Below are 27,734 nucleotides of genomic sequence, written 5' to 3'. Positions count from 1 at the left end.
TGATACCATGACGATGGAAACCCGGAAATAATGGTTGTCAGGAAAGAAAGTAAAACAGTTTCGGGAATACGTCGTTTGACCATGTCTTTCCCTAAAAGCGTTTCGGTCTTTACTTTTTCGCTAACTTTAATATCAAATATTTACGTCGCCGTGTGCAGTGACGGATTAAACCCGACTGATTTTGCTGCAGCTGACAAACTGGAAGGAATTTCTTTGAATCCTCCCGCTGCCGCGTCCAACTCGACTGCGTTTAAAGTAAACACCGACTCCGTGTTAGCGTTAAACCTCCTGTCTTTGTTACCTGAGGACCAGGAGATCAGCGTCTACTGCCGTAATTTGCTTGGCATTTTCGGACAGCGCTATGTCGCTTCTATCGACTGCTTTGTACCCGCTGCGCGACCCGTTAAAGTGTGTCAGAACTGTTTCTCGGCCTACGGCAGCCTCGGAGACATTTACGTGAACATCTCAGACAAGGTATGTTACCGAAAAAACAAGTCCTTTCCTCTGATTTCGTAAGCGGCCTCCATTCTCCTGGAGTAGCCCAAGCCTCACTCTGTTGTCGGCTGATGTGTCTCATGATCGGGGATCCCGTGATGTTGGTGGCCAAATATGAGGAAATGCCAATTCGGCCGTTTGACTTTCTTTCCGCGGCCGTGAAAGCACCGCAAACCTGTGAGGTGGCTAATAAAGTGTGAATGTGTCTCCAGACTGGCCCTGGCAACGAAAGCTGCAAGGAGATTCTGCTGCACAGTGATCGACTGATGCTGCTCGATCTGCTCTACAACAGCCTGAGTGACATCTGGACCCAGTCCAACTGTGACAGTGAGAGCCTGAGCAGATAAGCGCCATTTCCTCTGAAACATGGGTTTTACCTCATTTCTTGTGCAGGATGCATCACGACAGGATACCGGAGTCTGACCAATGACACGCTGGTCTTCCTGGCAACCCTCAACCAGACACTCACCTGCTTTGAGAAGAATCAACAGGTAGATAAGAACTCTGACAGCGCCCCTTGTGCCTGATGTGTTTATATTAACCGTATATTTCTCTCCAGGACAACCAGACAGAACTGTGCAAAAGCTGTAAGGGCATCTACGGAGAACTGAACAAGCTGTACAACCGGCTGGACAAGAGTCAGGCTGTGTGTATCGACATGGAGGATTCGGTATGAAGAATCACTGTAATGAGCTGCAAAATCAATTAGACCGATTTATCAATGGGATTTAGAGTCTGCAGGAGTGTGTTTTAAGATGTACAAGGAAGGATTCCTCCTTACGACGGCTGGGTAAATCTCTTCCAAAACATCATGAAATAATGTTCCATCACTCTTGAGTGGGATCTAAAAGCTAGTGGTGCCCAAGAGCAGCTTATGACGAGCTGTTTTGGTCTCTGAATCTGATGTCCTGACCCGGAAATGAAGGAAGTTCAGGGACCGTGCTCGTTATCCCCGCGTGGCCGATGGTATCTGAGGGCTGAATGACGTTTGTGGCGTTTCCTTCCAGATGAACACGACGCACAGACTCTGGAGCACAAGCTTCAACTGTTCCGTCCCCCGTGCGGAGACGGTGCCAGTCATCGCCGTGTCCAGCTTCATGCTCTTTCTGCCCGTCATCTTCTACTTGAGCAGCTTCCTTCACTCAGAACAAAAGAAACGCAAGCTCATACACCGTGAGTAACCAGCTTGATTCATCCATTGTCACAGGAAGAGATTTGGTTTTTGAGGGTTGGGGTCTTTCTTTGCTGCGTTTGGTTTTGAAGTTTGCCTGTTTTTAGGTGGTTGCAAAGCAAGCGTGCATCCTATAGGAGCATTTATTTGCTGCTGTTTTATTTGTTATGGATATTGGAAAACAGAGGACCGAAGTTTCCACCTTCGTAGAATCTTCACCTGTCCTGAGACAGATGCACGTGCTATTGAACTTCAGGGATTATTCCGTCTTCATGCTAGCCTGCAGCAGCTTTAGCTTCATTCTAAGATTCATCGGAGCTTATTTTCTGCTGCAGGATTCCGAGAGAATGGGATTCATGCTTTGGTGTGACAGTTCTGCTGTGTGTTTTTAGGATATTTCCCAGAGTGCTTTGTAACATATTTCCATTTAAATGTCGCTGCAGCCAAACGGGCCAAGTCCTACAACACTCTGATGAACATCCAGGATAAACTGAGCTGAGGAGGAGAACCGGAGCAGAACGGACGTTACAAGGTCGAAGATTTCACTGGGTCCCTAGAGGAGCAACGTCGGCGCCGCCGATCCCGTCAGAGTTCTCTGAGGGTTTGTAAAAAAAAAAAAATAAAGACACAAATCGGTGGCTTCCTGGAGGTGCACGGATGTTTCTCACATGCAGGAAACTGAAGCACTTTCATCGCCGCGCGTCCAACTTTCCAATTCCACCATCAGGTGTTTTATTTACTGGGTGATCCACTGATGTTCTTCTGGCGCTTCTTCTATTTCAACTCATTACCAATCTTCAGGTCACTGGATGTTACCAGAAAGGGTGAGCAGAGTGCTCTCTTGTCCTAATTATGGGTTGAGAAATGGGTTTCCTGTGTCTCATGTGTGTCCCCAAAAGCTACAAAAGGAAACCACTTGATGTCCATTAGTGGTAACATGTATCTGCTGTAAGGGGAGAGGAAAAAAGACACAATGCATATAATGTAAGAGCACTCCAGCATTTTAGCTGCAGTCTTCTCTGTTTTCCACTCGGTGTTTTTTTTTTTTCCTCACTTTTTTTTTGGTCGTGATCTTGTTTCCAGCTGCCCCAGATGATAAAATCTTTTTTTTTTTTTTTTGCCATCATCAGTAATTGGTGTGTGTGATTAAAATCTAACATGATGAAATGAAAAGATCTTCATACCTTACTGCTTTTCAGAAGAAGGAAAAAGACAAATTCCAGTCATTTATGATATCATGGAACATTTGCTGTTGTATGGAGTGCGACAAGTGATTTGAATGTAGACATTAAAACAATGTTATTTATGCTTCTTCTGCCCTTTTCTGAAAAGATCTTCTCCCGGTCTATTGGGGAAAATGTCCAAATCTGTTTTTCTGACCATTTTTTCCCCTCCTTTTCCCAAACCAGCACCTTCGCTGCGGCCGCAGCTCCGCGATGTGTGATAAGTCCCCGCTGCATTAAAGCTGTTTCTTCACACGGGCTTGGCCCCCGGTGCTCCGGCGATGTGGCCCCGCGTTTCAGCGAGGCTTTTCCCTCCCTCATTAGCAGCTAATCTAAATGTGGGATAAAGATACTTGGCCGAATAATCGCAGCAACACATCCGTTAAACTCCTTTTGGCTTTTTGGTCTTGTGGAGTGCAGCCACTGTGGGTCTAAAGAGCATTACACAAATGCCGGGTCATATGACCCACCAAACCCAAAAGGAGGCCTGCATGTGCACTGCTGCACGCCTCCATGCGCTGAGCAGCTCATGTGCAACCATAATTACCGTTAAGCCCCCTCCGCAGGGTCTTAAATCGGGACGGAAATGCCGGCAAAGCGAAATATGAATGAGCAAATGGCTGATTTCATTTAAAAGATGCTGTTGAGACATTAAACAGGAGTCGCCGTGTCTTAGTTAACTGGAATAAACTCCAAACCCAGGATGGTTGTGCCTAATGTGATTTGGACACATTAGGCACAAAAAAAAGTCTAATGCTATGAAGAGGTGTGTAAAAAAAGTTAAATAAAATCTGGATAAGTAGCTCAGGTAAATTAGGAGCCATTTGAACCTTAACAGGGCTCAGACTTCAGTTCTGCTCTTTCAGATTAAGAAGAAAATCAGCGGACGATTCGACCTTCGTTAAGTGTTTAAAGGATCCATGTTATGTCTGCTTAAGTCAGATATGGAGCCAATTGAACAAGTGGATTTATATGTCACACCTTCAGATGACTCCCACCGATGAAAACACCACAAATTGATCCTCAGATGCAGCAAATTAATGTGCAGTAATTAGTAAATAGCTTTCTGGATACGTGTGGACATGTTGCACTACATGTGCTTTGAAGTGTTGAGGCGTAGAAGTCAAAGACTTCCAGAAATGGGCCTTCAGGGCCTTTATCCCACATAATAACACAGGGAGAAGAAAGGCTGCAGGAGACTGAAGTGATGGCACGAAGCACCGCCAGAACATCGAGGAAATAAGGTAAAGAATGAGGACAGCTGGTTGAGGCTCTCGTTGAATTTGGGAGGGAAAAAAAATAGAAATCCGATCCCGCAGTAATCACGGCCTAATGCCACACATAATTATTGTTCACCTAATCCACTCACAAAGAGCCTTGATAAGAAAAATGACTTCGGGAATAATTCTCCTGCCAATGTGAAGGTTTATGTTTGTTTAGATTTTGTAAGCCGACTGATATTCCCGATGGTGACAGCTGCCTCTGCCCGGTGACGTCTGGCTGGATTATGAGCGGGGAAGGAAAAAGGGTTCGAAACCATCGCGAATGTCGATTTAAGGCGCATGCAGGTCGACGAGCAACTTGTGCTTCATGGTAAATAACGTGCAGACCAGAGTTTCTGATTCATCTTTGTTGTTGTTTACGCAGGTTGGCCCAGTTACACAGATTGCGGATCATTTTGCTTTCAGTTCAATTTCAATAGTACTAAACTTGATTTAAACTATGTTTTGGGTTGGTTTTTTTTACACAATGATGTATGGACATATGCATCCGTGCCACATTGGGCCACACTGAATTTACATTTACTTTGGATAAATACATCCACCAATGGCAAAAAAGGTCCTTTTTGCAGTGGATTTCATATTTAATAAACCAGGAGAAGCGCTTTTGATCGTTTCCCAGATGCTTCTCTGTCTGATTTTATCTATAAAGCGATATCACAGGTGGGAAAAAGGCCAAAGACTTATAGAAATGGCCAAAATAAGGATCCGCTGTCTTCAAGACTGAAACACTGCGCTCATAAATCTCCTCTTTGGTTGTTGAAAAGGCCTCACAGCCACCGGTGCTGGTTTGCAGCAGAAAAGCGGTGTCGGCGATGCCTCGCGTGGGATTAAAAGCTTCTGTAATCCTCCGGGTAAAACGGAACTTTCACTCATCCTCTTTGACTCCATCGCAGCCTCCCCTGGAACAAATACCTCAGCGCTTCGTCGCAGGTTGCTAAGCAGCAAATTTCCCCTTCGTTATGGAAATATTAAGAATTAGTTAGTCAGAACATCAGCTGTTATGCAACCCCCCTCCTTCCTAAATACCCTAAGCTGTCAGTTAGTTAACTGGCTGAAGGTCAGGCTTAGATTTTGCACCTCTCAACCCCCGGAGCAATGAATATGATGCTTTGTTGAACAAGGAGTAAACATATGCCCCTGGAAGAAGGAATTAGCGGACACACACACCTCTGTCAGGGTGCATATGCAGAGTGAATGGGCTGTATTATACACCTGTGAGTGGGGTCAAAGTCTGTCAATCCCAAGATTATGGTATTATGATAGATTATAGAATCACTCTCGAAGCTCATTTATTTTCTAGTCTCAGTGGCTTGATGCGAAAGCACTCAGCGTTCCAGCTAAGGGTCTGTTGAAAATAAGACCTTTCCCCGTTAGCCCCCACCCGAAGGGTCTTATGACAAGTCAGCTGTTGGTGACATCACAGATGCTGGATCATATGTCAGAAACCTTTGCTGGCCGACCGGCTCAGCAGCAACTAAGGCCACTTGAGGCCAGAAGAGAGAGAGGCTCCCTGTGGGTTGAGAGGGTGAGCCCGAGGGCCACAGCGGGCAGGAAGTTTGTGTGTGTGTGTGTGTGTGTGTGTGTGATGGGGGGCACACTTTAGAGGGCAGGAACATCTGACCCATGCATGTGTTAGTATATGTGGACACCCAGAGAGCCTGCAGCTTGAGAAGACATTAATAATTTGTATGTGTGTGTGTGTGTGTGTGTGTGGGTTTGGGTTTGGGTGTGCGCGCGTGCTTGCATGTGTGTGGACCACAGCTGCTCTGTCCATGTGTTAGGTCCAAAACGTGCCACTTGCCAAAGATGCTGGTTAAAAACGCAGTGCAATAGCGCCCCCAGCCGGTGCCCGAACCTGTGCCAATGCTTTGGGATACCCAGCGGTTGAAACCCGAAGCAGTTTGATTTCACCTTACGTTAGTTTGGTTTTTGTGTTACCTTGCGTTAGTTTGTGTTACCTTGCGTTAGTTTTGCTGCTTGAAGTGCGACTGTCGATGTGGTGATTAGCGACTATTTGAATCTGAAAGCGTGACAATACAACTGTACTATATTTTAACAAATCAAACCGTTTGAATATTGGTTGCCATTTAGGCTTATCTGTGACGAGGGATTGATATAAGGAAATATAGGAAATATGATACAAGGAAGTTCTACTTTTTTATTTTGATAATTGAGGGCGACCATGCGACGGGTGCAGTAACCGTTTGCACCGTTGGGTGGCAGCACCGAGTCGCGTTTTGGGGCGACGAAAGTTCTGTTCTCGGTTTGGGTTTGTTCAAGAATCAGCACTAATTCCTCCTCTAAATCCTTATGTTTCGACGCATAGCCGAGATGTTAAATCATCTCGCTGAAGCATGGCCTGCGGTTGCTGGGTTGATCATTTGTAATGATTCACTTCCACATTCACGCTGATATTCGCTGTTGGTTCCGGTCGCTTGTGTCTCATTCGACTCCTGTATCCATAGCAACGCTTACCCAAACAACACACGGACCCGTGGCGTCTCCTTAAAACTCAAATAACAAGACTGAGCACTGTCAAGACCCGCACGATCAGCATATACGCTATGGAAAAAGAAGAGGTCCGTCAAGATGCATCTGCAGCTCTGCAGGCGTCCGAAAAGGGCGATGCTCAACCCGGGTAACTGTGCAAGCGCCTGCGCGTCGCTACATGCACACAATGTAACTTTCACCGACGCCGCAGCCTCAGGCTGCTACGTTTATCTTATTATGTCTGACATTTTCAGGGTCCCCCTTCAGCGAGATGATGAGGAGTCAAAGGTCAAAGACGAGAGCGTGAAGGACAGCAAAACGGTTTAAGTTTTTATTATTCTGTCTGCATGAAAAGCAACTGATCGCTTTGTGCGTGCGTGTTGCGTGGGCGGTGAGTGACATATATGTACTGGGATATATGGGATGAACAGGAAAAGCTTTCACATGGTCACAAAATATGCTACCAGGATCAATGGTCAAAGAAGCTTTGAATCAAAGCAACATAGCATATCGCAGCCGTCCAAGGCTCTATTAAACTGCTCGAACCTCCAACGGCGACAGGAGAAAGAAACAGGAAGTTCGGACAAGGTGAGGCACCGACAACAGAAAGGATCATCGCCATGGACGCTGAAGGAAATGAATCAAGCTGATGCACCTTTTTTCTGGCGACGGACAGCAGCGTTTACTTGCATAAACTCAGTACTGTGTGTGTTGCTGACTTCATACGTCGTGTTTATTCCAGTCTGTCGACCCTCAAAGAATCCCCAACCTGCGGACGCGTCTGACGAGGTTAGTGACCGACACCCAGGCTGCAGCCGATGCCAAAGAGGTGCAGCGAAGGAAAGAGCTGATGGACACCCAGAGGAAGAGGTGATCTCACAAAGCTCTGGTGGACTCCGGCTCTTCCCCTCTGGTTCATTCTCCTCATTTGTTGGCGTCCGTGCTTGTCCGCTCGGCCTCAGGTTGGAGCAGCTGGAGAATGAGGCGCAGTCCAGCCAGGCAAAGTTCGAAGAGATCAGCAGCTCCTGGTCAGTACCGACGGAGAACCTGACCCCTCAGGACCTGCAGGCAATCCTGGCCAGCCAGAAGGAGCTCTGCGATGAATTCCTCAACGATAAGAAAAAGCTCATAAAGCAGCTGCAAAAGGTAACTGGGCCGGCTGAGATTTAAGTGATGATTCAAACGCTAATAATGAGGATTTCACCAGGACCTGAAGGTCACGGACGATCACTTCGTCAAGGACTTGAGAAAGCAGAGAGAGGATCTGGACCTCATGATCGAGAGGATTCAAGGCCAGATGACAACCTTGGTGAACGCCTACAGGGAGGAGCTAGCCCAGATAAGCGTACGGCGGCGCATGGATCCGTGCCCACGTGTTTGTATTGTGTTACTAATCAGCCATTGTGTTATAGGATATTTACCAGCAGGAGCATGAGGTCCTGCTCACACGAGACAAGACTGAATGGGACGAAAGCATGAAGAAAATCTTAAACAAAGAGGTCGGAACCTCTGACTCATGTCTATGTGACGCAGGTTGTGAGCCTTCGTATTAAAGTGTTGGTTGGTCTATTGGCAGCTTGAGCTGCTGGCAAAGAGGAGGGAAAAAGTGGAGCAGCACGAAGTCGCACTGGATAAACAAATCCTGGAGACGGCGGACACGACCAACCTCCAGGAGATAGAGGAGAACGCAAAGTATCAGGTGGGTCTTGTGAGTGACCGTGCTCAGTCGCCAGACTAGAATGGTGGTCGTGGGATTCCTGCGTTTGCAGACTCAGCAGAGACGGCACCAAATGGTGAAGGCGACCACAACGGCCGCGAAGCTCAAGCAAATAAAGGAAGAGGACGACTCAATAAAGAACAAGTCCAAACTGGAAAATATGATGAGGAGGACCAACAGGTAAGTCCGAGGACCTTCCCCCATCATAAATACACACCACGGCCGCACAGGGTTCTGTAGGTCACCACCCCCATTTTTCAGTCTGCAGATGGAGCTGAAGAAGCTTTTATCCCAGTACAGCAGCGTGGCCAAAGAGATGAAGAAGAACAACAACAGTCTCCTGGACGACTTGAAGCGCAACGTCCAACAATATGAGCGCATACAAAAGAAAGTGAAGTAAGCCCGAAGAGTCCAGCTGCTCCCGTCTCGCCGGTCTCATTCTGTCCTCTGACCCTCCTCCATTCGCCCAGGCGCTCCGCAGACATGGAGGCCCAGAAAGCCGCAAAGGTTCGTTCTGCGTTGGAAGAAGAGCTGAAGCAGGTTTTTGAGAGGGCTTCGGCTCTCGACGCCTTGATCCGCAAGGAGCTCGGGCTGGCCAAGGAAAAGCCTCCGGTGGTGCGCTCTGCTGCTTCCCAGAGGGAAAAGCAGGGTACCAAGGTTCACGGCCTGGCACCGGGCGCCTCGGACGGGCCGACATCGGAGGCCGAAGACGAGGGCCAAGCGGCGTTGAACAAGGAAATATGGTTAGAGGCCGTGTCGCAGCTGTGCGACGAGGCGGTGAGAAGCCCGGGAACGAGCCCGATTCTTGCAGAGAGAAAGGTGGTGTGAGGTTTGTGTTCACTTATCATGGAAATTCCTCTTCCACCCAGGGATTTCAGCTGGACGATGAGCCTCCGAAGCAGCTGGATCCGCTGGACTCGGCCTGCGAGAAGCTCTGCTCCCTCTTCCAAGTGAGTTATTTTGGCGCGGAGCGGCGCCCAGACTCGGCTCAAACTGACCGTCCGTTTTCTCTTCCAGTGCTTTAAACTGGATGAGGAGGATTTGCCCAAAATCGCCAGTTTCTTGTCAAAGTATAAACGCCACCAGAGAGCGCGGACTGAGGTGAGGAGGGGGAGGGGGAGGGGGAGGGGGGCGTCATGGTAACAAGCTCCTCTGCCGGCTCTCACGTGTCATTGGTGTCGTTGCCCGTTGGCAGGCCAGCTACGAGCCCGCTGATTCTCAACAGCTGGCGTCTTCGGTAAAATGTTTCCTCGAGCACATCATGACGTCCAGGTAGGACCTGCAGCACCAGCAAATGTGGTTACTTTATCTTCGGTGAAGTAATAACACGTTTCTTTGATTTAAGGGAGAAATCAGCCCACCTACAACCCAGCTCTTCTCACAAGGATCCCACAGAGGATCCAGGCTTTTGGGGGACCATCGGCAAGGCCGTGCCCAAGGAGAAGCTGGGATTTTGGGACGCGGCAGTGAAAGAACTAACACAATATCAGTGAGTACACGCGGACGCTGTCAGGAAGGACAGGACAGGCTCAGCCGTGCACTGATCTTCCGTTTCCTGTCTTCCCAGTGCGACGCTGACGGACATTGGCGTGCTCCTCACCGAGACGCGGAGCCTGGAGCGGCAGAACGCGGAGCTGCGGACGTTGCTGCACGAGTCTCTCACCTCCCAAGTAGGAAATAAAATGGGATAAAAGCGTGTTTTCAGCAGAATTCGCTTTATTTTCATTAAGTAGGCCAAATAAATTAACAAATAGTGCACGCATTTCAACACAAGGTCTTCGTAAAAACAAGCACGGTGAACGGGGGGAAACACGTCATCACAGGGAACGCGACGGCGGGTAGGGTCAGGGTCAGGGTCAGGGTCAGGGTCAGGGTCAGACACGGTTAAGATGCTGGGTGGATCCACCTGGCCTGGACCCCAGGAGCCCTGCTGGATCTGTAGAGGTGATGACAGCGACGATCGGGCCGGTGTTGGTCGGGGAAGACGGTCATGCCAACACACACGACCTCTGCGGTCAGATATCACAATGATGCATGCAGACCCACGCGTTCGCTGACATCTGAGGGCGGCGTTGCCCCCCCCGAACGCTTGTGGCTCAGGAGGTTTGACGGCGTCTCGTTATTATTTACTCATCAGCAGGGTTATAACGAAGCAAGTGAAAACAGGATGTGGTAGCAGGACTCGGGCGCGTCCTGTACGTCAACAGCGCAAAACATTTTTTTGTGAATAGCGTCTGCGGGGGTAAAAAGCCCAGAAATCAACATTTAACACTGCATAACAACTCAACCCTGTAGCAACTTTTGTCATTTGTCTCTGAAAAAGAACTTCCTCTTTTCAATCCGTCTTGTTCTGGGCCTCGATAAAGATCGCTAGAGAAAAATAGATATTTATTGCCTGGTTATTATTCATTATTGTGCAAAGATTGCATTTAAAAGAATGCAACATTTTATTCAACCACCCTTATGTTCTAAGCACTATATAAACTAAATACATGACAAGGTGTCACCCTGTTGCTCTTATTAACAAATCTAAAAGTTGGTGCTTAATGAGGCGACAGACAAGAAAGGAAAACAGAAATACAGACATAATAATGTAATGTATTGTAAATGTATTTACAAATAATAAATACTATCAGTAAAGAGTCTCTCAGATGTTCATATAGTGCTTATGGGGGGGTGACAGCAAAATGTTTCACCATTTGTTCATTATTTGCCTGAATTTACAGCACACGGGAAAGATTTGAACGCATTGCAGTGACCCTCCATGCACACCTCGATCACGCCAACGTTTACAAGCGAGAGGTTGTGACAAATGACAGCACACTGGGGGTGAAGGGAGGGTGGGGGGGTGGGGGTCAAGGATGGGGGTTTGGATCTGACAAACCAGGATGGAGGCTTGATGTGGAGAGCTGTGACTTCCTCTCTGACTTCCCGTAGGTGACGGACTGACTCTTTCAAACCATCCATCCTCCACCCCCCCCCCCCCCCCTCAGGCGCCCAGCATCTTCTTGACCAGGTATCCCGGCATGCTGTAGAGGAAGAGGCCCAACATGATGAGCAGCAGCAGCGCCAGCACGATCTTGATGATCAGCCACTTGTAGCGGTTGCACACCAGGTAGCGGATGGCTTTCAGCGGGCTCAGGAACCAGAGGAAGGTGGTGTCTGGGCGACTGGAGGGAGAGAAACAGAGGCGGCGGAGGGGGGACAAGACGGGTATGAGAGGGAGAGAAGAAGAGGTCGGCAGTTAGTACACCAGCAGCATGCTGGGAACACCAGAGGAGCAGAGGCGTCAATAAATTCATCTCATTAATGAAGTCAGAATGGACGCATGAATCAGCGGTCGCCAGCTCGCAGGGCTGATGGGTCTCCACTTTTGTTTGTTGGTGTCAAACAGCCATGAAGAGATTTGAAGGTATTTTCCTTTAGTCTTTGTCGACATGAAATAAATGGTGAGGTCTCTCCCTATTATTAGAAGTATTTTGAGGGTGTCATTTTTGGACTTTTCCCCAACAATTTTCACAGAAGCAAGGCCAGAATTGATCAGAAATGTGCTCTAGGAATCCTTGCTAGACGTCTTTTGACAATATAACTATCCGGGGATTATTTCACGTCTGCTGTGACACCAGGAGCTCGTGTGGAGATGAGTGACGGGCATGAACGGAGCGGATGTGATGGGAAACACTCACTTTTTCCACCAATATGAGTGTGAAATGGTGCTTCGTGACAAAAAGCACCGTGATCACAGTTAAGGCAACAGAGGAGAGACAGATGTGGATGGAAATGGGGAAAAAAACAGGAAGTCAGCGAGTAAGAAGAGTCCCCGGAGCTGAGGGGTTAAATAGAGAAGCGGGGATGGCGAGAAGAGGGGGCGGAAGGCTACCGGCACTTCAGGCCCCCAGAATCTTCTTGACCAGGTAGCCGGGGATTGAGTAGAGGAAGAGGCCCAGCAGGAGCAGCAGCAGAAGCAGCCCCAGGACCTTCAGGATGAGCCAGCGGTAGTTGTGCCAGATGAAGTAACGAATGGACTTGAGAGGGCTCAGAAACCACATGAGACTGGTGTCCGGGCGACTTTGAGGACGGGAGGCAGAGAGGGGAGAAGAAAGCAGGGGATGCAAATGAAAGTCAAAACAGGGAGAAACAGGAATCACACAGAAATGAGGAGTGGGGGTGGCGGGAAGGTTGTTCAACGGTGGGCGCAAGAGGCCACAATAACAGCTCACCACCAGTCGCCGTGGCGACTCAACAATATCAGTAAAACCTCTTACTTCGGCTTCTCCAGGGGATCGGGCTCATTCCGTCCCAGCCCGACTGGGCTTTTCTCGGCCTCCTCTGCCGTCACCAGATGAAGCTCAGCCTCCACTTTGCCCTGCAGGGATCCAACACACACTCACGCGTCAGGGTTCTATTCCCACGCGGCGACCGCTGCTCGGCCCCGTGCTTACCGTCAGCTCCATCTCGTCGTTCTCATCGCGGGACACGAACGGCCACCAGCCCTTGACCCTCTTCTGTTTGAAGATAGAGATGGTGGGAAGCTCCTGCTCGTTTCGGATCATAGCCAGGGAGCACTGCTTGGCCGTCTTGGCCCCGCGAGGGAATCGGTTTAGGTCCAACTCGATTGCGCCTGCGCCCGGGACACGTTCAGGGGAGTCAGCTCCGACACAAGGTCTTACTGAAATTTCAGGTTCTTACCCAGGAAGTCGTCGGCGGAGAAGTGGTCGGCGTCCCAGACCTGCATCGTGAGGCGGGGAGGGATCTTGTACTCGGTCTCATCCCAGGAGAACATGGACTCTTTCTTAGAGATCACGATCTTTTCCTCCGCCATGAGATAATCAAAGGGGAAGACGAAGCGCCAGTTAAAGTTGCCCTCTCCGGTGAGGGAATGATAGTGCACGTCTGTGTCCTGCTTGTCCTCCTGCTGACCCTTGAGCCATCTGTGAACAGGACAGTGTGGTCCAGATTAGGTCCACTGTCCAGCGGGAGGTATGGGGGATGACGATTGGACAGGATATTGTCAGCCATGCAGTTCCACAGTATTAACACGGAAAACTTTAGTTTTGTGTTAATTGTTGGATTTCAATTGGGTCCGAACGAGCACAATGGACACATACCAGGCTGTGACAAGAGAGATGATTACTGATCAGTCGGCCCGTAATGTGGCTCCACAAAACCCAATCAGAATAAGTTGGTGAAACCTCTGATTGGATGTTGGGAGTTTCACACTATTTTTCTCGCAGCCATGCAAACACACCGCATGAATCTGGGAGGGAAACAGGGTTAAAATGTCCCCAATAACAAAGGGACTGGATACGGACGAAAGGATGGGAGCCTGCGAGCTCAGGTTACGTCAGACAGAGCTTTTTCACAATGAGACTGGCTTTGAACTGAGGTGAAAGGATGAATTCAGATGAGAGATTTGGACAAATCTGGACCTTATGACAGTTTAAGATAAGACAGGCCAAATTATAACCACTTCTTAATTCTGTGGTAGGATTTAGATCTGGATTCTTCACTCAAGCATCAAGGAGGCACCACTGATCGAAAATGCAGAGAGAGAAAATGTCAAATTCCGAACCTTTTTATCCGAGACACTTTAAGAGTTGGATTTATTTATATTACCACAGCTGCTCCTGGATGGGATCGCTGCAATACTGCAGAACATTACAAAATAGTAATTCCTTCCTTACTAATTATGGGATTATTTTAGATGGTAGTTAAAGGTCAGGCTGCTGCGTTAAAATGTCCATTGTGAACAAGGCTCGGTATCGAAGCTGCAAAGTTACGATGTTTTGCTGAAAAAACATCAGACGCCTGCTGCAGCGTCGTGCATCATCCTTCATTATGCTCATGCAAAAGGCTCCAAAGTAACATTTAAAGGGGGTCTTGGTTCCCCAACAAGGCCAATCAAAGCACAAACCTCGACGCCAGCTTTCCCGTTTAAAGGTTGATCATTTTGGCATTAGAGTCAAACCATTGTGGTTTGATCCCGAAAAGCTGCTGACTGGCAGCGAACTCCAGCATGCTGCTTGAAGATGTTGGGACAAGCGGGGGGGTGTTTCATGCAGCATGGCGAGGCCAGACAGACAGACAGACAGACAGACGGAGGGGCGGGAGGCATCTGTACGAGCCATGCGATGGAATCGTGTGTTTACCCCCTGACATAGATGTCAGACATCTTCTCTCCTGTCATGAAAGCATCGTCTTCTAGAATTACGTCATCAGTGTTCCAAATAATAACACGAAGCTCAAAGCTAGACAACAGCAGAGCATTGACCAGAGGAGAGAGAGACGACGACAGACAGACGGACGGACAGGAGAAACAGCACACGCACACACACACACACGCACGCGGACAGACGAGAAACACACACAGGAAAAAAAATGGAAACAAAACAAAACAAAACAAAAAGGTTAACTGCAAAAAAAAAATTAAATTTCACGCGACACCCACGGGACGAGGCTCGGTCGCCGCGTCCCGCTGTACCTACCCCCTGACAAATATGTCACTGGACTTTTCCCCAGTGAAGTAATCATCGTCCTCCAGTATTACTTCGTCTGTATTCCAAATAATCACCCTGAGCTCATATCTGGTGACGGGAGGAGGAGGGAAGTCATAGCACATACACAGTTGCACTTCCTGTAGATTTGACAGTTAATACAGCACCAACGCACCAACACACTCACCATCATTTGCCCAGCGGATAAAACTAATTAACTCGCTGGAAAAAACACTAAAGTGCAATTAAAAATGCATATTGTGGGATTGGTATCTTCCTTTCTGTCCTTCTAAACTCACCTCTTTGGTTTTCGAGGTGATATGTCGATCGCGGGTCCGGGGGCGGGCATGTCCATCGGAAACATGTCCACCCACATCTCGATGCGTCCCTGTTGGTGCGCATGGAAGAGGAGTCACACCGCGCCCCCGTCTCCTGATGGTGAAGAAGAAGAGCGTGCGGTCTCACCTGTTCGATGCCGGGTTTGTCGGGGTTCAGCAGCGGTCTGGTCTCCACGTGTTCGGGGACGAGCTTGCAGCCCACCCGAGGGATCTCCTCCCAGTGTTTGACCGCGGTCAGAGCCAGGTGTTCCTCAGTCTGCTTCTTTAGGCCTGAAATATGGACACAGGTGTGCAGTTCGGAGGTCAAATATCCAGCAGGAGCGTAGCCGGGTTACCGTTTTCATCCTCGATCTCCGTTGGTCCCAGGAAGACTCGATTCGCCACCTTTACTCTTCCACCCGGTCCATAATGTGGTCCGTCGATCTTCCCTTCCTTGCAAAGCTTCACCAGGATCTGACTGGGTTTCATAGGGTCCCGCCAAATATTGTATCCATGGCTGGAATAAAAGAAAACAATTAAATTTGGGGTTCCTGGGGTTTTAATATGGTGCCATGGTGACATCGAAGGCCTGTAAAATGATGCTGACAGCGAGTAGGAGGAGGAAATGCCACAGGTGGCTCTGTATTTGCTGTAGAAGCGATTTTCCAAGTCGATCTTTGTCTCGCCGATCAGATCGTCGGTGCCCACCAGGTCCCAGTCATACACTGACACCGTTAGCATGGACTCCATGGGGAAGGTGGCCTCAATGTCGAACGATCTGGGAAAGGAGCGATGTTTGGTTGGGGTTTGCTAAAAGGTGCTCCGATCACGGAAAATCTCCCCTCTGCTCGTACTTTCCGAACACGGGGTTCAGCTGCTTCGAGATGTAGTTTTCTTTGTCTCTGATGTCCGATTTCCCCAACTTGATCACGACATATGGATCCGCCTTCCCGTTGATATCTGCGGGATGAAGATCTGTCGCCTGAGGTGGAGGAATGAAGAGATTCAGCCGCTGAAAACGTTGGATCCGATATGTGGAACCATGCGGCGACTCACCCGGACCACGTAGACACGGACGAGGACGTTGATTGGGTCGTTGTGCGGAATGCTCTGGAACATTCCCATGTTTGGGTCAAATCCCACATCTCTGGTGATCTCTTCGGACAGCGGTAGCTTATACATACATAAGGAACCCTGTGTCGCAAGAAAAGAGAACTCTTTAACTTCCTTTTCTCAAAATTCTGCCCCTCGATGCCTTCCCCTCCCCACCGGACCTTGAACCTTCCGACAATCCTGTCGTCGTCCAGAGCGTGCTCGTCGTCGTCCCCGGCTTTCCCTCTGAACAGGTTGAAGGTGTGGAGCCAGTCCTCAAAGTTTCCGTACTCGCTCTCCAGCTCTTTGTTGTACACCTGCACACCAGCACGTGTTTCCATCGGCATGCGTTTCATTCGCCAGCGTTTCAAACGGGGCGTCGACTGACGTACCACCATCTCGTCCACTCTTCTTTTCCCGGGCTGTTTCTCTGCTCCGTCCACAGCCTGACCTTTCCGCCTGTCCTTCGCGCCCTTCTTGTCCTTGTACTTTTCTTTGGTCTTGGAGCCTTTTGGAAGAAGGTCGTCAGGTTTGACATCTGATTGGAGGAGGTGAGTGAAACAAGAGATGGTTGGTGGAGGATGAGGACGAGGACGAGGTGCACGACACACGTGATCAACATGAAATCAGGATGTGTACAAAGAAAGGACCATAGAACATGTATTTATGTGCACAGGTAAGGGATGGAAGGTCCAGGATGGATGAAGTCACAGGACTGCAAGAATGGACACTGTAAAATCTGTACTGATGAAAGAAAGACAATGGTCTGGTGAGGAATACCTGCCATCTCTGCAGCTATTTCCAGCTCCTCTCTGTCGTCCGCCTCAGCCTGAGCCGCCTCCTGAGCCCGGAGTTTCTGAAAAAAAAACACTCACCGGTTTGAATCGGAAGATCCTGAAACTCGCACAAAACCGCGCAAGAATCACCTCTTTCAGCGTCTCTATGGAGGCAAAATATTTTGACCACCAGTCCAGCAGTCTTTCGTCTGGCTCCTCGTCTTCCTCCACACATCCCTTCTTTTTCTTTTTATTCTTCTTCTTGTCGTTCTCATCGGTCTGTGGAGAGACAGTTTGGTGATTCTCAGAGTTTTGCCCTCATATGCAGACGCTGCTTCACTTTTCTTTGTATTGCTGAATGTCTGCACAAGTACTCACCATGTCCACTTTTACAACAGCATCAGATGTCTTTGATGGGGGGGGGGGGCACCACAAAACAGCACAGTAATTAATACACACACACACACACACACATTGGCAATGCAGGCAGGAGTGGCACATAAACAAAAGCAGGGAAAGAGGACTGGACATCCAGCAATACACTATTTTCACCGCATACAATCCCCCCTCAAACTCACGGCGTCTAACTTGACGACCGTGTCCATCTTTCGAATCGACGGCTCCGAGTCCATGTTGACGATGATGTCACCTGAGGGGCGAGAAAGGGTGTGGGAGGAGACGCTGGGTGAGGAGAGAGGCTGCGTGCCGCCGTTGGAGAGGACCATGTAGCCATTCATTAGCTTAGCTGCAGTCGGGCCGAATGGGCAAAGACAGCGGGCAGCAGGGGCGAGCGAGGCAACCAAAGACGTGCGGAAGAAGGGGGAGAAAAGGAGCAGACGGAGGAAAAGATGAGGCCAGAAGGGCAAGCAAGGAAATTTGAAAAGTTAGTGAAGAATAAAAACCCGTCAGACAGCATGAACACAGTGAGGAAGATGTAGAGATCCGTAGAGATCTGTAGAGAATTCTGGCCGGTTCTTCCGGGACACACTTGTAAACACACGTTAAAGCCGAGCTGAATCTTTCACCTGCTGTGGCCCAGTTGTTGGAGCTCTTGTCCGGGGTGGTGTAGATGAAACGCCGCAGGCTGGAGACCGCGTGCGAGCCCACCAGGATGTAACGGCCGAACGCTCTGCAGTCAACCACCCGGATGTTCAGCGGAGGGTGGAGGAGCTCGTTTTCAGGCAGGTCCTGGGGACAAGAACTTCGATTCAGCACAGATACGGTTCTTCAAATGTTGCCACGGTTGGAATCTGTAGACACTAGACAATTACCACTTCAAACCATTTAACCAGCGTGCTGAAGTTCGGGTTTTTCTTGTAGTTTTGGATGACGACTGACTGCACGCCTTTCCCTGCACACTCTATATCCACTCGCGGTCGATCCACCTGAGCTAAATTAATCCTCTTCAGGTCCCTTAAGCCCCAGAACAAAACCTGCAGAGCGGAAAAACACCATGATGGGAAAAAAGCTCCAAATTAAAAAAACAAAAACAAGCTGATGGATGTGGAAGTCCCACCTCAATGCGGTAGCGGCTCAGAACAGGTCTGATGCCCAAGGGGACGGGCAGGATGGGCCCGTGCTCGGTGTCTGTTGATCCTTCCAGGGGCGGAAGTTCGGCCCTGCCTCCCTGACCAATCTAGCAAACGTACAGGGCACAAACGTTTGCAGTGCTTCTATTTATGCAGTAAATACACATTTTCTGTGTTGTTTTTTTTGGTGATGTATATTTTTTCAGAGGCAATCGATGCTGATGTCGCGTGGAGAGGAATGAAGCAACCTGACAATAACCACAACAACGGGGGAAAATGTAGAATGAAGAAGGAAAGAAGAGAGCACCTTTATTTGAGGGACAGCAAAGTTATGGACGGCAATCAGAGCGCGCCTGATCTCCTCAGAATTGTAAGGAATCTGTATGCAGCAGGATGGGGCAAGACGGAGGAGAAAGAGCCGTTGTGGATGCAGTATCAGGAAATATAAATGTGTAACAATGGGAAGAATAAGATGACAGGGAAGCAAATGAAGCCTGAGTTTTACATGAAATGAGCAAAAACAGACTGAAAGGAATTTAATTTATAGCCTTTCTTAGAACACCCTGATAACTGTTTTGGCATCAGATGCTGTCATTCAATACTTCAACTGTGTGATCTTGCAAATGTTACCTGCAGCAGCTCAAAGGCGGCCAGCAGCTCCCCTGCAGTGCTGTTTCCTCTGTAAACCTGATAGTACTCCAGCTGCGGGGGGAACCTCGGGGGCCCGTAGTGCTCATCGCACATCTTCACCAGAGGTTTTGCAAAGGTCCGACCAATGAACTCTGCTTTGCCCTGGACACAGCATTGAGAAAGCAGGCATTCGAGGCAGGGGACGGGGATAAGGTATGGGTGAGTGGGGGGGTGCAATGTACACAATGGCCACTTGGGGGCAGTATTGATGAAGACGTTAAATAGAAATTCTGGGTATGTGACAAACAAGATATTTCACACTCTATTTAGCCAGAGTAGTATGAGCAAAGACAGAGTGGAGTGAAACAAATATGGATGGACAGAACATGAGGGAAGGAGAGGTAGAGCATTCTTATTAGTGGATGTCCAATCGTGTTTGAAAGCTTCATTGTTTTTTAGATTCACACACAGATGGAGATCATACCACAGTGTCCTGGTCATAGATTTCCACCACGATGATGGGCGGGTCGTCTCGCAGCTCAGACGCCTCGCCGAACAGCTCGACATCATCAAACACCAGCAGCTGGTCCCACGTTGGGCAGAGCGTCTCACTCAGGACCTGCAGACAAACACACACACATATTACTCAATAACAGTGCAGTCATATGCAAATATACACACACAGACACACACACACACACCTACCTCAGTAACCTGACTGTGTGTGGAGAAGAAGACCCTAGCGAAGGGATCGGAAAGGCCACTGCTGTCAGCAGCAAACAGGCTGCGGGCCTGGTACATGTGTGCTCTCAGCTGGAATACCTGCTTCACTGTCACCCACACACACACACACACACACACACACACACACACACACACACGTGTCACGTTACGTGCATGTTGTTGGCATCCACCAAAACCGACCACTGCTGTGTTGATGAAAAGGCTTGAAAAGTTTCTGAGGTTAATGAACTGAAGTCAGGTTTAATGAGACTGAAGTTAAGAAATCCCCTTTAGCAGCTTCTGTGATGCTGCCTATTGATCTTTGCATAAGCACTCGGCGTTAATCCTGCTATTATCAGTCAACGACGTTTTGGAAAACGGGATCAATAAATGGATCAATGAAGGACCAGCGTGGACGCCGACGTTTGCTTCCAACTCACTGTTGTAGACGAGACTGACTGGGGGGCTGGAGTCAGAACTGGGACCCATTTTAGCTGCTTTGAGTTCCTCAAAACCGTTGGGCAGCCCGTTGAGGAAGTCTTTCTTTTGCTTAGTGAGGCCGAGCCACAGGTAGAGCTCCAGCTTAGCCTGGACTGTCCAGCCCGCAGGTCCAAATCCCTTCTTCCCAGGCAGCTGGCAACACAAATTATGAGGGGCGACTGAGTGCGTCAGCAAATACACAGCAAGTCATCCTTGTTCCTTGGTTCAATAGGAGAAGATCGGAGGAGCGTGTGGCCTTACCTTCAGGAAGACTGCCTTGACTTTGCTGCAGTCTTTTCCTTTTTCTTCATCCACCGCAGAGTAGAGGACGTCTTTGGAGGGAACGCGAGCGTAGGCGATGCGCTTGTTGTTGCTCAGCATCCAGATGAACAGGTCTGGGATGCCGTGTTGAGGCTGGACACATTTGAAACGCAGGAATGATCAGCGCTCACCTTTCAGCGGAGTTTCCATACGAACCCCGTTAATCCTGCCCTTTGCACCTCATCGGCGAGGAACCGCAGCTTTTGCAGGAAGTTCTGGCCCAGCTTCAGTTTGTCCCTGACTGTGTTCTTCTTCACCTGGGTCCGGGTCTGCCGCGCCTGCAGGCCCATACTGTCCTGCAAGAGATGGTTCATTGAGACGAGTCCTGAAGTCCTGAAGCATCTTTAAAAATGACTCATGTGGACCCATCATATTAAACAGAGGAGACATGAAACCGTTACAGGTTGCAAATGTTTTGCAAGAGGCAAGAGAGAAAACTCATTTCCCCACTGTCCCCTTTCATGGGACTCCAGTGTCTTTATTTGTTAATTGGGACCCTCTCTCTCACTCACACACACACACACACACACACACACACGCGCACACTCTGGTGCTGTTTATTCTCCATGTGCACTAATCGTACCATCTCCCTCATGCATGTCTTGAGCCGCTCTCGATCCAGTTTGGTCCGTCCTGCCAGGTTCACGTCTTTGTTTGCCAGAGCCACAAACTGACTAGAAGCGGCCAGAAAACACACAGGAGAAAATGAGAAAGGGTGAAAAGCGCCTGTTCAAATATTTATCCGACCATTTTCCGTGATCTGTATTTTGGAAAAAAGGAAATGGAGTCGGGAAAACACTGACTGTTTTAGCTCTTTGCGGATGAGAGCAGCACGAGAGTGTTTTAAAAGCATTAAACATCCCATAAAAAATAAAAACCCTTTACCGACCAGGCTAGAATGAGTTATTATTGTTGTTGTGTAGCTTGCCTGCAGCCCAGGCTGAGCTCCTCCAGCACTCCCCTGAGCCTGCGCTCTGGAAAGGCCTTCTCGGTCTTAATAATCTCCTGCACATCATTCAAACCCTCCTCCTGTTGGAAAATACGGTTAAATCATTTGACCCCTGCGCACGGCGATCTGCTGTTGGCGCGCTCATCGGTACACGCACCAGCTTGTCGGCGATCTTGTCCATCATGTTTGAGTTGTATAGTCGTCTCCGTTGGTCCTGCCACCAGCTTCTGATGTAGACGCACGGTTTCTTTTCAAAGTAGGGAAGGTGGAAGTAGTTCCTGAGATCAGATGGGACGTTTAACTGACAGAACGACAAGGTCCGAGTTGTTTTTTTTGACCATAAAATTGACCCTGAGCCCTGACCTGTCGGTGATGACGGGCTTCATCACTGGAGTGGAGGAGACGGACACCAGGTCCCCGTCCTCGTCTGCGTCATCGTCGCTGGAGTTCTGAATGAGCTCGCTCTCCTCTTCGTCACTCTCTCCATCCTTCTTTTTGCTCTTCGCAGACGAAGGCTTGCTTACGCCATCTATCTGGTTGCCATAGTTACCTGTGGACAAGCAGACCAGGTAGCAGCTATTGATTTTTTTCTTTTTTTTCTGTCGCACGTCCCCCACCGTCAACTTGTGCACCGCGGGTCAATATTAAGGAGGTGAAGATGTTGAGTTTGCTTACCTATTGTCATTTCAAAACTTATCATTTTGTCTCCAATTTTTCTGTCGATCATGGTGGCCTCCAGGAAGGAACCGAAAAGAAAAAACTCTTCTATTTTCCCAGTGGCACTCTGATGAAGAGAGGTCAGGATACAATGATTGAACTAGCTGATTATATTTTAGCCTGTTGACGCTTTCGGTAGCTAAATTCAGAAAATGTCCCACATCCATATACAATAAAACTGTATAATAGACAGCAAAAACCTGCTGCGTCTGGACTGAGGAGCACTCACCTCTGAAATGTTGGAGATGGCATCGACCTGCACTTCAGTGGTGCTCACGATCTCAGGCGAGGTGGTGTCCAGGATCTCCACCGCTATGGAGAGCAGGAGACGGGCCCTGAAGGACACGCCCTCCCCAAGGCCCTCGTTCAGGTCCTGGTGCTCGTCCATCAGAGTGTACTGACGTGTGGAGCCGTACATGTTCACCCAGGCTGGCCCCATGGTGGGCAGGAACCCTGGAGAAGATAACGTCTCGTTAGCCAGTGTGGCAAAGGCCAATGTATATTTAAAATATTCCACACGTGCATGTAGTTTCCCTGAAATACCCTGAATTATTCATAGTGGTTCTGAGGTAAGATTTGCCGACGTCTGTATTGATTTCAAATCAATTTGAACGTCACCCAATAAATCCCGAGAACCATTAGCAGAGGGTCGTCTGGGTTGGCCGCGCCGATTGATCAACCGCTAATTAGCACCAACGCAAACAGGCTAGCAAGTGCAGCCAGCGGTGGATCACAGAGAGACAATCTGCACGTGATGGGATCCACCTTTGTCGCCGTCGTTCGAGATTTTCCGCAGGTCGATGAAGTGGGTTCCGATGGCGACATCGTTGACCTTGTCCGAGTCCCGTATCTGGACTTTGACGCGCTTGCACAGCGGCGGGAAGAGCTCGGTGAAAACCACCTGCTCGTTCCAGATGGGTTCGTAACTGCTTTTCTGGACCGAAGTTTTCCCCTGCGGACGCACAGATGGATGAAATTATGACAGGAAGTACAGATAACTGAGGGGGGGGCCAACATGTCGTGCTTTAAGGAGCTTTTCTACGCACATTTCAGACAAATTCAGGATGGCTGTAAATGTCCTAAAGCACCCACTTAAATCTTTTCCCTTCTCTAGTTGCTCTTCAACTCTTAATGCCTGTAAATGAATCCGAGAGAAAATCTGTATTTGCGGCTCCCTGTAAGGGCACAGAGAGCATCTGGAAAGTTTGTGAATCCTCCTTCTGCCTCCTCGCCAGACTCTTCAATTACTGTCTCATAAATGGAGGCCGGGGGGGAGGGCGCAGATGTTAAGTACAGGCCTCACGGGTCAAAGCAAACACGTTTATTAGGTCTAGCTTTTATTTTGCAGCTATTTTTCATGCCACTAAATAATGCACGCTGCCCCTTTAAAACAATAGAGCTTCGCCGCGCTCAAGCAGCTCAGGGGTAATAAGACCTGAGACCCGAGGGAGTGGAGAGAGTTACCTTCTGACCGGAGAAATGCACTTGAACGTAGGGGTCCACCAGGTCTCTGTTCTCTCCTATGAAGGCCTTCTTGACGTTAGCCATGATGCTGGTGTTCATCTTGGGGAGGCCCTCTGCGCGGTAGATCCTCACGTGATACTTGGCCCACTGCCTCTCGGCAGGGATGCCCTCTGGTAGCAGGAGGTTTCTGCACGCAGACACAAACCAGTGGGGTTGCTGCTTTATCTGACCAGTCTAGAGAGCATTACATTGTGTCTATAATGTATACTGTATTCATATGGCTTTATATGTTCCCTCTATTTTCTGCCTAAACCAAGGAGCCATTACCCTTCTATGTCATCCTCGTCGGTCTCGTTGGCCTTGTGTGGCGTCTTGATAGTGTCGCCCTTTCCAACCACGGCGATGTCACACTTGATGTAACCTTTACACCCGGCGGTGATGTCATCAGGGTCGGACAAGATGGCCCACTTGTGATAAAACTGGTGCTCTAGGAGAGGCATCAGCCAGTCAGGACCAGGCTGTGAACAGTTATTGGCATAGAAAAGCGAGCTGCAGCGGTTTACCAGGCTGGGAGTAAATAGTGCCCACATCCATCTTGAAGGTTCCCACCAGGGTTCCGCTCCGGAGGAGATTTTTAGAGTGGATCACCTGAAGAATCCATTGAAATCAAACAATAAACTCGGAGTCCTAAACTGTCAAATGCCGCTTTGTTTCTACTCACCGAGAGTTTGATGATCTTGTCAAACATGACATCAGGAGGGATGTGGAAGTCAAAAACGAAATACTGCGGGGAGGAAAGACTGTGATGAGGTCCCCCAACACTGGATACAGTCCTGGACTTGAGCTTTTAGCTCACACTGCAGCTCAGAGCGCTCAATCTTACAGGCAAATATACAAAGACGGGTCTAGTTTAGCTTCTCCTGCCCTTTATTGTCAGCATTCAGACACCAGATCGTTTAGCCGCCCAGCACTTCCACGTCACTTTGTGCGTTTGGATTCGGAGGAACTCCATTTTAATTCTAAATGTTGGTGCATCACTTAGAATGAACGCTGCTGATACATCATTAACGCCCCAGCAGAGACATTTAAAGTGTTTCATGGTGTTTTTTTAACGCAGGTGTGTCTGTAGCAGGAATTATTCTATCATAATCCACCTTAATTAAGAAGAAAATGACGTATAATTAAATATTAATTAAATACTTAAACAGAAATGTGTGTGGGGTGGATTCTCAGCCTCACCTCGTTGTAATAGGGGCAGTTGGTGGACTCTTTCATGGAGGTGTACTTCTTCTCATCGCCCACCTCCACACACACCACCGGGTCCATATTGAGGCCGATGAGCTGCCGAGCCTCGATCACCGTGATGCTGATCTGATGGGCGATTGCAGGCACATAAAAGCCAAACACGAGCGTCAGAAGTGGATATTACCCAGAGGCTCATTCGGATACACAACAACATTCGGGAGCCCTAATGAGGCCCATTCCTGGCAGCAGGAGGTTCTGCAGGATTGTTCCTGCAGTGTTTTATCTAAGCTTGGAGTAGATTAAAGGTTTCGCTATGCCAGCGACATCTCTCTGTTTGATCGCTTGAGGATACCGAGAAAATCTGGATCCATGATGAAACCAGATCAAAACCACCACGACTTATTGTTGGTGTCTTGGGTTGCTCCTCTGTCACCTTTAGACAGAACCAGATTGTTTGGCTCATGTAGCGGCGCTCTGCTAAGCTCAGCTAACGGCCACTTACGTTAAAGTTTGCTCTTTGACATATAAGAGCGAACAGTTTAAATGGTTTCAAGACGTGTTTGACTTTTCTGAAAAAAAAAAACCCACTGAAAATATTTGATTGGCTACCTGCTTAAATTCATTAGGCTGCAAAGCTTACACACAAACACACTCTTCTATCTTTGTGGGGACTTTCATCGTGCACATCGTCTCTTTTATCCCCAACCACTGCCCCTCTAACCCAAACCTAAACCCAATTCTAACCTCAACCTTAAAACCAAGTTTTAATCGTCCCATTATTTGCTAGTTGCCTGCATATTTTGGTTACTCAATATGGCGTTAGTACAGAATCACACACACCTGATAATCCACAGGTCTTCCAGATCCTGGTTCCATTTTGATATCTGGCTTCGACCTGAAACACATTCCGCATGCTCGTGTCTACAGTGGGTTAAAGCTTATTTTCTAACAGATGGAGCCATAAACCATTTGATTTACTGGAAGAACTGTTCCACCTTTTGTTGGAGACGTTGGTGGTGACGGCGGTGACAGAGGCCAGAGAGACCGTGTCAGGCTCCAGAGAGCCAGCGAGTCGCATCGCCTTCCTGTCCAGGTCCTCCATGTCCAGGATCGCCGGCTCATCTGAAAAATTGAACCAATTGTGATTATGTGAGCGGATTTGGCTCTCCCACTCGGAAACAAGAGTCTTTTACCTCCTTTCCTGTGGTCGTCTTTGTTGAGCTTGATCTTGCCGAGCTTCATGGCCGAGAAGACTCCCTTCCCTGCTCTGATGGAGGAGACGGCGAGAGAAAGAGGTCACGGCGGCGCGTTGGTCTTCGGATCAACCTTTTTCCTGCTTATTTTTGTTCCTCTGAGCCACCAGACTTCCACCTGTGCAACCCAAACCGCCCGTATATCTCCGACATCTGCGTAACTCGACGAGACATTCAATTCCAGCCCCATCCGATCGCCGCCACCTCGCCGTCAGCTGTCCTGACTCTCAATCACAAAACAAGAGTATCGCGTGTCCCCGCATTGATATTAACTGGATCAAATATCAGTGTACCAACAAAGAGCTTCTGATGTCTTCAGCAAAACAACAAATGAGGGTCTTAATAATTCAAATTGAGCGCGAGCGTCCAATTTGCTTCAGATATGGAGACGCGCGCAGGGTGTAATGAATAGGAGGGTTTTACTGTCCACCTTTCCTGGGAGGCCAGAGCCAACCTAGCAAATATGACAAAAGTGGTTATGCAGCAATGCAAAAGCAGGCTAAAAATGGGACAATCTCACATTTAAAAGCAACACAAAAGCCTACAGGCCACAAGTGCAAGAATGAATGAAGACAATCATTCAGGTAGTTATTGATTTACTTTCTCAAATCAGATAAAAGTTACGTCAGGTATTGATCATTTAACTCACAGCATCAAAAGGTTTAAAACAGACTCTTCACGTCAGCAGTTACTGTCCCGCCCGAGCCGCACCACACGCTATCATTACATGTGTAAAATGGTCTATACATACCGCAAAAATATCTAATCAAATTTTGGGGTTCCGCTCAAATCACCATAAATCAACCACAACGTTTCACCAGTAAACTTCCTTCTTTCTTTTCCAGTTTTGTCGCCACCTGTCAGGTGCTGGTAATCCAGAGCAGAGAGGGGGTGACGGCAGGGCAGATGGGTGCCAGAAGGGCAGAAGGGGGATGAGGGAGGCTCTGGATGGGCCGGGCTCTAAACACCAAAGAGCTAATCACAAATTCTGACCTACAGTCTGGTTAAAGCCTCTTTAAAAGTTCCTCTTTGTCACACCGACAGTGTTTTGGCGTATCCAACACACATTTAAAACTTTGTTGTTTACGCAGGATCTTGTGTGTCCGTGAGCGTGAGCTCTTATTGACAGTACGTTGGACCACCACACACAAATAATCGCCTCACATTCTACATGCTGGCGTTGCCTATCTTTGGTTTGCTACGGTCGGAGGTCAGATTTTAGTTGCAGCTCCGCAGTAATAAAGAGGAACATTGAGCATCTGAACAGAACTTTGGTTCCAGCTGTGGGAAATATTAACATAAAGTTAGAAATGATCTGTTTCCCAGCACAAATCAATAGTACATGCGAGTTTGAGTAGATTGCTT

General features: G+C 48.6%; 3 protein-coding genes across 16 annotated transcripts in view; 2 read left to right on the top strand and 1 right to left on the bottom strand.

The window, feature by feature from the left end:
• Positions 1-2,977, top strand: ostm1 (osteoclastogenesis associated transmembrane protein 1). Its single transcript, XM_003971885.3, has 6 exons — positions 1-474; positions 708-822; positions 889-986; positions 1,055-1,165; positions 1,503-1,668; positions 2,110-2,977. Exons 1-6 carry the CDS (start codon positions 31-33, stop codon positions 2,163-2,165), a joined length of 990 nt encoding a protein of 329 aa, XP_003971934.3. The 5' UTR covers positions 1-30; the 3' UTR covers positions 2,166-2,977.
• A 3,744-nt stretch (positions 2,978-6,721) lies between these two features.
• drc1 (dynein regulatory complex subunit 1 homolog (Chlamydomonas)) lies at positions 6,722-10,083 on the top strand. Of its 2 annotated transcripts, XM_029849681.1 has the most exons (15): positions 6,722-6,810; positions 6,917-6,983; positions 7,405-7,532; positions 7,625-7,808; positions 7,870-8,007; positions 8,075-8,161; positions 8,239-8,361; positions 8,432-8,559; positions 8,641-8,775; positions 8,850-9,156; positions 9,249-9,329; positions 9,397-9,480; positions 9,575-9,651; positions 9,725-9,868; positions 9,947-10,083. In XM_029849681.1, exons 1-15 carry the CDS (start codon positions 6,737-6,739, stop codon positions 10,068-10,070), a joined length of 1,881 nt encoding a protein of 626 aa, XP_029705541.1. In that variant the 5' UTR covers positions 6,722-6,736; the 3' UTR covers positions 10,071-10,083. The 2 variants fall into 2 exon arrangements, with proteins under 2 accessions (XP_029705541.1, XP_029705540.1); XM_029849680.1 differs by lacking the exons at positions 6,722-6,810; positions 6,917-6,983 and adding an exon at positions 7,092-7,250.
• otofa (otoferlin a) overlaps positions 10,078-27,734 on the bottom strand; it is a 36,720-nt gene continuing 19,063 nt past the window's right edge. Inside the window, exons 6-48 of one of the 13 annotated variants that reach the window (XM_029849668.1) lie at positions 26,310-26,383; positions 26,112-26,238; positions 25,957-26,011; positions 25,111-25,242; positions 24,593-24,655; positions 24,435-24,519; positions 24,199-24,358; positions 23,872-24,058; positions 23,173-23,359; positions 22,637-22,860; positions 22,366-22,474; positions 22,054-22,240; positions 21,848-21,968; positions 21,670-21,770; positions 21,325-21,415; positions 20,921-21,037; positions 20,682-20,834; positions 20,381-20,573; positions 19,923-20,047; positions 19,702-19,836; positions 19,218-19,379; positions 18,895-18,966; positions 18,575-18,694; positions 18,330-18,491; positions 18,084-18,246; positions 17,637-17,803; positions 17,437-17,466; positions 17,209-17,337; positions 17,063-17,138; positions 16,675-16,820; positions 16,465-16,599; positions 16,247-16,384; positions 16,045-16,172; positions 15,798-15,968; positions 15,547-15,707; positions 15,339-15,481; positions 15,173-15,261; positions 14,865-14,963; positions 13,069-13,310; positions 12,822-13,000; positions 12,645-12,745; positions 12,260-12,447; positions 11,412-11,549 (exon numbers count right to left, since the gene is read on the bottom strand). In XM_029849668.1, the coding sequence (XP_029705528.1) occupies positions 12,267-12,447; positions 12,645-12,745; positions 12,822-13,000; positions 13,069-13,310; positions 14,865-14,963; positions 15,173-15,261; positions 15,339-15,481; positions 15,547-15,707; positions 15,798-15,968; positions 16,045-16,172; positions 16,247-16,384; positions 16,465-16,599; positions 16,675-16,820; positions 17,063-17,138; positions 17,209-17,337; positions 17,437-17,466; positions 17,637-17,803; positions 18,084-18,246; positions 18,330-18,491; positions 18,575-18,694; positions 18,895-18,966; positions 19,218-19,379; positions 19,702-19,836; positions 19,923-20,047; positions 20,381-20,573; positions 20,682-20,834; positions 20,921-21,037; positions 21,325-21,415; positions 21,670-21,770; positions 21,848-21,968; positions 22,054-22,240; positions 22,366-22,474; positions 22,637-22,860; positions 23,173-23,359; positions 23,872-24,058; positions 24,199-24,358; positions 24,435-24,519; positions 24,593-24,655; positions 25,111-25,242; positions 25,957-26,011; positions 26,112-26,238; positions 26,310-26,383 (5,620 nt within the window). In that variant the 3' untranslated portion in view covers positions 11,412-11,549; positions 12,260-12,266. Of the gene's footprint in view, positions 11,550-12,259; positions 12,448-12,644; positions 12,746-12,821; positions 13,001-13,068; positions 13,311-14,528; positions 14,628-14,864; positions 14,964-15,172; positions 15,262-15,338; positions 15,482-15,546; positions 15,708-15,797; positions 15,969-16,044; positions 16,173-16,246; positions 16,385-16,464; positions 16,600-16,674; positions 16,821-17,062; positions 17,139-17,208; positions 17,338-17,436; positions 17,467-17,636; positions 17,804-18,083; positions 18,247-18,329; positions 18,492-18,574; positions 18,695-18,894; positions 18,967-19,217; positions 19,380-19,701; positions 19,837-19,922; positions 20,048-20,380; positions 20,574-20,681; positions 20,835-20,920; positions 21,038-21,324; positions 21,416-21,669; positions 21,771-21,847; positions 21,969-22,053; positions 22,241-22,365; positions 22,475-22,636; positions 22,861-23,172; positions 23,360-23,871; positions 24,059-24,198; positions 24,359-24,434; positions 24,520-24,592; positions 24,656-25,110; positions 25,243-25,956; positions 26,012-26,111; positions 26,239-26,309; positions 26,384-27,734 lie in introns of all 13 variants that reach the window. The other 12 variants (XM_029849670.1, XM_029849669.1, XM_029849675.1 and 9 more) reach the window with 12 other exon arrangements.

Source organism: Takifugu rubripes, chromosome 16, assembly GCF_901000725.2.
Source record: "Takifugu rubripes chromosome 16, fTakRub1.2, whole genome shotgun sequence".
Taxonomy (NCBI): Eukaryota; Metazoa; Chordata; class Actinopteri; order Tetraodontiformes; family Tetraodontidae; genus Takifugu; species Takifugu rubripes.
This window is presented reverse-complemented; position numbering and strand designations above follow the sequence as displayed.